Raw genomic sequence first — 8,337 nt, 5'->3', positions numbered from 1 at the left:
AACGAAAGACTTTTTTTCCGACCTTTGATAAAACATAAGTAACACATAAGTAAATAAAAGCAGAGATGCAGAATTTTGATTTATAATATGCAAAACACTTTGATAATAACAGTTTTATACTGCTAGTACTGGGCTTCTGTTGCAACAGCTTTCTCTGAAAGTCAAAGAATCAGCATAGGGAAAACTACGGAAGTGCTCAGAGGATGATTCTTAGTAGTTTTACATCAATTCATGTTTTGGATTTAAATCTCCTATAAATGGTTATCATCCATTTATTGGGTCTATTATTATTTACCTGAAAATATTAAAGACTGCATTCTAAAATTTAGATAAATACAACTTCCGGAATCTTTAAAACATTCTGAATAAAACTATAGTGGACAAAATATTTTGAATGATTGGAGGCTCAGCCTTACAAGTTGCAGAGAGTGCCAAAGTAGGTGAACCCAGACACAAACAGCCCTATACCACTAACTTACTATATTCTACAGTATATACCTTACCATTTTTTTCTGTAATACAGCATATGTTGCTATTTGTTGTAATTATAAATGTATTTTAATTTTAATTTATAAAATGTATTTTGCAAATTGATATATCCAATGATTATTTGATTTCATTTATACAGCTGTAGACTATTACTCCAAACTGAAATGTACTGTAAAGGGTAAGTTGACCTATTTGTATAAATTGCTAAATCAAAGGATATGATGGTTCAGGTAACCCTACATGACCTGAATTGCCAACAGCAAAGACAGAACCACAAAACAAACAAAAAGCATTTAATAGAAAACATACCACTTTAACTGGGAGAGTATAAACTGCATCTTGCAGACCAGGGAACTGTTTACATGTATCTCTGCAACACCAGAGCAAAAGGTTTTATCTGATTTGTATGGGTAACAACCATAAATTTTATGAAACACCTAAAATGTTTTGAACATCGGCTTGTGGGCTATGTTTCAGGCACCTTACATTTTATTGGTTGCTGCTGTTGTACTGGCCTTTTGTGCTATTCAGGTGATTATATAATTTGTGGACATCTAAAACTTGTTCCTGTATAGGTGCAATCTGTCATAGAGATTAACAGTAAGCAGAAAAGAGAAAAAAGAAATAGTAAAATTCCAGTTACCTTCAAATAAAGTTTAAACTTTCCTAAATCCAAATCAGTGGCTGCTACTGAATGGCATTACTAACAGGTGAAATAATATTTTGACAGATATTTTTCTGAAGTATAATTTTATAGCAGCAATCAGCGGATAGCTTTAGCATCACTTTTTATATGGCATAACTTTTCTGATTTGAGCATAACCTTTTATAACATTATTTAAAAAAGGTTTTGGGGGCAATTTATCATTATGCAAGGTATGTTTAGGAACCATACTTGTGTGTACCGCTTGCCAAAAAGATACATGGTTTCATATTTATCTTTGCTGGAATTAAAATAATTGTTCAAATTGTTACAGGAGAACAAAAGTGGTTTAACACAATAACCCTAGGTCCTCACCAGAGGACTTTCTCCTCCATCCAAAACCACATCACAGCGAACCCCAATATCGCCCTGCTTGCCACCCCTGTGAATAAAAAGCAGAGTAGTGCCAACACGGATGGTGGAAACCATTTTGCAGCACTTGATATCTTTTTCCTTGAATTTTCTAGCCAAGAACATGCACAGCTGAAGTCAGGGATGGATTGGCATCAACTATGCATGCACCAATGTGATGGAGGAGGACTATGGAGAGGGCTGAGGGTTGCTCTCCTGTAATTCCTGCATGTGATATGCATCTGGGATTAACGATTTGGATATGTTTTAGTGGCCAGTTCTGTTGCTAAGTTGCACTGAGTACTAATAACCCACTGAAAATGAATGTATACGGTCATACAAACTAACACATACTTTAGTTTGATCTTTGATAAATCTGCCCCTTAGCCTTTAAGAGTCTTTTAGTACTTCCAGATTTTTCTTAGTAAACTTTAAACACAGAACATTCAATCAGCAAAACAGAAATTATTGAAATCTCTGTATTTTTTATTGTTAATACTTACGACTGCCGCTCAGTAAAAATTAGATCAATGCTTTGAGCTTCTCGATCATTCTGAGATTTTAGCTGAAATTATAAGAATATTTTTAATATTTCAACAAAGACAAAAAAGAAATGTGGGCAATGTATTTATGTATCTCATCATTACTGAATTATTAGTGCATAATACTCATAACAAACAGCATTAATTACTTGATTTGTGTTTTTTACACAGATATTTGAAATCAATAAATAATAGTAAACTAGATGTAAGCTTTTAAGATCTGTGCTTACATATGTTACAGTTAAAAATTATTCTTATAGACTTCTGCCTAGTATAAAAAACCCATACTCTAAATAGGAATTATGGATTGCACTAATTAATTTTACAGTACATACAATCATTAATAGACTCTCCACGGAAATGACTGATGTTCTATTTTTACTCAAGTATGTGACCAAGTGGCATAAAAACAATGAATAAATTAATAACTAGTTGCAATAGCTGATATACTTTTACAACTATCTGAAATGTCAACAGCTAGATACTTGTAAATCATTTGCATTCCATTCTTTCTGGTAGGAGAGTTACTATTTCTGCAACTTCCTGCATAATGTAGGTAGTAGACTTTTAACTCACCATACTGTAGTCATTCAGCACTTCTTCCATATCTGTGTTAGTATTCAGCTTATCAACCAACTGTAAAAAAAGTGTATGTGGTTTTAATATACCATACACAGCAAATATAGTTTACAATATTTCAAGTGACAGAACACAAATTCATAAAGTCAAAAAACAACAAAAGAACAAACAACAAGGCATTTAAAGTTGTAAATAGTGAGTTTTTTTCTGAGCAGGCAAATAATCAGGAGTGGTGGGTTTGTGATTATGCAAGCAGTTATATTAATTAATTTGTAATAAACTAAATTAACCTTAAATATTTGATAACTATGTTTGTAAACAGCAAAAAATTAAAGTAATTTCAAAAAAATAAAAAGTAATTTCAGAATGTAGGAAGGAAAAATACCATATTGTAGTCTGCAAGTTGCCCCTGCAGTTCTTTGATTTCAAGAGCAAGGGCTTCAGCTCTAAAAAGAGAGTAAAATAAACATTTAGATTACATGATAATCGAGAGAAATATAGAGCATTATCAATACATTTAAATTCCTACGCATAAAAAAAAAAAAAAAAAGAGGCAAAAGGACAAAATAGTTTTGACTACTGACATTTACTACAAAACAAGCAACAGTAATAATGAAATAAATGTGGTTTCACTATTCTACTGTACCTAATTGCCGATTGGTTGCTATGATTTACTTTACTGGGCCCAATGTTAGTAAAGTTACTCAATTTATACAGAGAATACATCTTTTTCATTAAATGAAAACTTGTATTGGGGATAGGAGCAGCACTCTGCATACTGTAAAAATATTGCAAAGTGAAGGAAGGTTTATGACCCTTTCTGCAACTGTACCACAAATGTTAATATCATTGTCTCCTTCCTAGAAGGTAAGAATATAATTTTATATATCTTAATTAATAGGGGCAAGGTCTGCTGGTGTTGTAGATATCTGCAGATAAAGTGGCCTGGGTGTCCTGTTTAAGTGGGAATACAAGATGCTTACCCCAGTTACTTAACCTTGAGTCCCTAAAATTCTGGGTCACTATATCTAAAACAGCTCTAAGGTATTCCAAATAAAGAAGAAAATCATCTATGTAGACGGACATCCTCTCTTCTGTTGTATGAACTTTCAATCCCTGTACCCTCTGTAACTGGTGAATTGGAGCTTCACCGAGGTTGTGATTTCCCTAACTGGTGGCCCGGTACAGATTGAAAGGGGAAGCGGGATGGAAATCAACTCGGATTCATTTGTGGGTGGTTGTAGCGATGCTGAAAGGCCAATACTCTCAGTGACATGTTCATGTAAATGGGATTTTTTAAGAGCCTTGTGGAATTAGTTCCCAGAATCCCATTTGTCTATTTACATACGTTTGAGGCAGTTTTCTCAACCCTTTTGATTTGTTTGACAATATTTAACAAATTATACTTTAAATGTGTTTGCAGTTCAACTGAAGCACTGATGACTGCTTTAAAAGCCATATTTCATTTTTACAGTAAAAAAAAGTAGGCAACTTGCCTTTTCTCATAAGACAGGTAGACAGAGTTCTCCTGGTTATAGGTGTCAATCTCTTTTTTCAGTTTGGTCATTTCTGTGGTAAGCTCGCTGACTTTACTCCTGTTAATAAAAGACATCATATTTTGATACATCAGCATGAAATTCACACATGAAATATAATACCATCTTGAACATCAGAATATATTGATACATGTTATGATATTTTTTAGTTGGAGAAACTATTTTATAATATACATATTTTCAGTTATTAACATGTTTATTATTCAGGGTACCTGTATTTTATATCAATCTTTTTTGCTTTGAGCAGCTGAATCCAAATTTTTTTAATGGGATGCTATAGTTGAGGGGCAGTGCTAGATTACTACTTAATTGATTTGTCAATTCTTTGTTAATTAGTATTAATGTCATGCAAGTCTAAGGGGGAAATTTGTAAAAATCCTTTTCATTTTACTACATATGAATGGTAACAGGTAAAGATATGTCAATATGAAAGTATTAGTAATTTGTTTTTCAGGAATAACCACTGATTCTCAGTATGTGCACATCTACCAGTCAGACCCTAATTTTTTAGGCAATTATAAATAATATATGGTGCTAGTTTCACTTTGTGCTAAAAATGAATCCTATCTGTAAAAATGGCCCCTTTATTGGAGCTCCCTATAGAGCCTATCAGTTCTCTGTCCGTGTTTGAAATAAAGGGTGGGCGTGTTCTAACGGTCCCAGCCATAAGCACTGTAGGAGGTGTGGTAGAGTGACCCAACAAATGAGAGAAAAGGTGAGCTTTCCCTTCAAGTTCTCCATAGTGGGAGATGTAACCTTTAGGAGAGAGGTTGATAAACAGAGAAGGTTTGCTCTGTTTAAAAGGTTGTGCTGTCTGGCCCTGGAAGCTATAGGGTTCAGGAAGGAACAAGCGGATCAAGCGATCCATTCCAGTAGTCCAGCTCACCTATTGGAGCATACTTTCCACAGGAAGGCTGTCCTGTGGAAAAGGTATTTAATGGTATAGAAAGGTGTGAGACAGTCTCTCAGAGCAGGGCACAGAGCAGGAAGGATACCTCTCTGTGTTAGGACTCCCAGAGGGGCTGGGGGTGCTGCCTGCCACTGCCAGAAGCAGAGGGAGCCCAGACTTGAGAAAGCTGCCAAGAGACTGAGGGTCTAAGGAGCTGAAAGGAAAGCCAGGAGGCTGAGCTAATCCCCCAGAAGTGTTGTGAGTACAGGGGTGACCCCAACATTTGTGGTTTCTTACTGGTAGTCCAAAAGGGACCCAGGTTAGTGAGGGAACTAATGTAATGTGTGAAGGTAGTGCCCAGAGCGCAGGATTTATTTTTATGATTTGTTTTGTATGCTGAAATGGGCACCCCTGTGTAAATAAACTGCCTTAAAGCCGAGAAAGTGTCTGTCCTGGATCCCGCTAGTTTACAGAGGGGAAGAGCCACTCACAGCCTTGCACAATCCTTCTATATCTAGAGAAGTATAATTCACTGGTACATTCATAATTTTTATAGGATATGTCTCCTTAAACTAAATGCATGTGGTGAAGTAAGAATGAGGGACACTACACCAGCAAGAGTTGGACAAGTAAAGAAGCACAGCATAAAACACACTGGACAAGTCAAGATTTCATATGTAGGAGCATCCTAAATCCAGTGGGATCCTAAGCTGTGCACCTATGCATCATTGCACAAATTACAAGTTGTAGTTATGCATAGATCCGCTACAAAAATAGTGTGTTCAAGTGGGCTTCTTGTTCCTTTTACATGCTGACCTATGCTACCTTCTCCTGGAACCTGTTGGAAATGCAAACATAGCACTGCAATCGTTCAGATACAATTGTTATGGATGCAAATTTTTTTTTGAGGCAAATGGAAAAATCAGGACTTTCACCTAAAAATATTTAAATGTTTAAAAACTAAAGCAATTTTTTTCTTAGTCAATTTACCTTAGGAGTCCCAGAAAGTAAGACTTGTCCATAATCTGTCTCTGGGGACCTGAGAAACAAAATTAAGCTTTAAATTAAATAGAAAACTTGCATACTTGCAACAGGCATACAATTTCATATAGGCATTATTTTTCCTATTGCCTGCAAGCACCAGTGTATTTTTTGGAGATGTTTATTGTTTGAAAAATTGTGATTGTAAAAAAAAAAAAAAATCAATACATCTGCATACACGAAAATGAATTCACCTGCACCTTAGTAATTGTTCACTTTTTGTGAACAGGCACCTACCTTTCATTGCAGTTTTCATTCCACTCAGACCCTGCTGGGTGACTGGTCTGTCTGCTACTTTTATCTGTGCTGACAGAACTCCTCCAGTGCCCATGGGAACAACACCTCTAGTTCCAGGTCGTGCACTGCCAGGTATCATCTTCAAAAAAAAAATCTGATTTCTGAACCTTGAATGTATATAGCTTTAGCATTTAAACTGCAGTACTGTTCTTACTTTTCTGCAATAAAATAATAATCAGATTTTGATTGACAGATAATTAAAAGACAGCTAGCTCTAATACATTGCAGGCAAATGGAACACAATCAAGATGAAGTATTAAAGCTGTCAATCAAAATCTGACTTTAATTTCTACTTGAATAAAGACATATTGCTAAGGGGAATACTGGAGAGCAACTTAATTATTTCCATGAGATGAAGCTGATATTAAATTTTGATTTTTATAATAGGTCCTCTTTAAGAAAGCTAGCATTAATGTTTAAAGGTTTTTTAGTAGCTTAAGGCATGGACATCCACATTACAGAAAAATGGAAAAAACAAGGTCCCAAGATAATAAAAACCTGTTGTACAAATGTATGTATACAACAACAATTATGGCATATACAGTGGTTAACCTTTAAAAGCAAATTTACATTTTTTTTTCCCTTTTAACATTCAATTATATAAACAGATTTTTAAATTACTTACAGCTGTTGTCAGCCTGCTTGCAGTAGGAGGTGGTCGCATTCCACTTGGTGGTCTGTTTTGTAAGGGACCAATGCCTCCTCTTGTGCTAGGTCGAGCTGATGGTGGTCTTTGATTGTTAGCCATGTTTATTGTTGACTGTGAAGATTAAATAAAATTAAGCAAAGGATTTTAAGGGCAAGTACAGTGATTGCAGCTCAGCTTGTACTGAGGTAAGTTTAAACAAATACTTCATAGCAACTGTAGACAAATAAAAAAAAAAATGTATAAAGGTAATACAATATCACCATTGTGGTTACCATAGATAAAAATGTCAGGGTGGGTGCCAGTGCTGTAGAAACCTACATCCTCAAATCATACAAAGTTCAACACAAGCACAGCATTTCCTTTGTGCTTTCCATTATTACTTTTATTGTCATATTCACGTCAGGTTAGACAACTCTCATACTAGCTAATATATAAATAAGTACTCTTCTTCCCTATGCCCTGACATAAATCCTGTACTAAAAAGGTGTTTAAGATTTTTAAATTTGTGAATGCGACTGGACAAAAATATACTTTGCAACTTGTAACTTCGTTGCAAGTTTGCCACTTTGTAAAGCATGCCTCCACGACAAATCTAAAATATCTATAGTAAAATCAGGAATCCTGCCAGATTATTTCTAGACTAGATGCAATGGAAGTTAGTGTATACTAACCATTCCACAAAGAAAACTAACAACTTTATGCTACACAATACGACTCATATTAATAAATAAATAGGTGGAAGGTTTGCTACAGGTCTAGTCACCTGAAGTGACCAGTTAGCAGGTACTATTTACTGCTCATCTTTATGGTTGCTATGGGTTACTGCAAACTTTGTGCCTTTTATTACACTCCCCCTTAACTTTTCTTTTGGATGGTTCTACTTCTCAATCCTGTTTCAGGTATTGTGAGCTGCATTTCAGTATCACCCGGACAAACAGTGAACACAGATCCCTACAATTGCTACTGCCTACACAAAATTAAATACGACTGGCTTTATTTGCTGTACAGAACAGAATATTTTCTCAAAATTGTTTCCAAACTGTTTAAAGAAAATTATAATCTTTAAACGCGTTAGTCCTAATAACCCCACACGTTAATTACAGGTAAATAAAGCAACACAATTATTTAAACACTATAAATATACATACAGCATAAATCGCTTTCCCAGCTTCTGCCTGAACCTCGGTTGCTTAGCAACTCAATCACGTGATTTACGCTATCCGGCGAACAACGTTCTACGA

The 8,337-nt window shown here is 35.2% G+C and overlaps 1 protein-coding gene across 6 annotated transcripts in view; it reads right to left on the bottom strand.

Moving 5' to 3' along the window:
- The window catches only part of ift74 (intraflagellar transport 74), a 40,951-nt gene that overhangs the window by 32,172 nt on the left and 442 nt on the right, over window positions 1–8,337 (bottom strand). For 2 of the 6 annotated variants that reach the window (XM_012961964.3, XM_018093040.2), the window contains exons 2-9: window positions 8,245–8,331; window positions 7,073–7,207; window positions 6,388–6,526; window positions 6,100–6,148; window positions 4,161–4,259; window positions 3,050–3,110; window positions 2,662–2,721; window positions 2,047–2,108 (exon numbers count right to left, since the gene is read on the bottom strand). In XM_012961964.3, coding sequence (XP_012817418.1) covers window positions 2,047–2,108; window positions 2,662–2,721; window positions 3,050–3,110; window positions 4,161–4,259; window positions 6,100–6,148; window positions 6,388–6,526; window positions 7,073–7,195 — 593 coding nt within the window. In that variant the 5' untranslated portion in view covers window positions 7,196–7,207; window positions 8,245–8,331. Of the gene's footprint in view, window positions 1–2,046; window positions 2,109–2,661; window positions 2,722–3,049; window positions 3,111–4,160; window positions 4,260–6,099; window positions 6,149–6,387; window positions 6,527–7,072; window positions 7,208–7,767; window positions 7,862–8,244; window positions 8,332–8,337 lie in introns of those variants that run through there. The other 4 variants (XM_012961966.3, XM_018093038.2, NM_001016062.2 and 1 more) reach the window with 3 other exon arrangements.

The sequence above is a fragment of the Xenopus tropicalis genome, chromosome 1 (genome assembly GCF_000004195.4).
Source record: "Xenopus tropicalis strain Nigerian chromosome 1, UCB_Xtro_10.0, whole genome shotgun sequence".
Taxonomy (NCBI): Eukaryota; Metazoa; Chordata; class Amphibia; order Anura; family Pipidae; genus Xenopus; species Xenopus tropicalis.
This window is presented reverse-complemented; position numbering and strand designations above follow the sequence as displayed.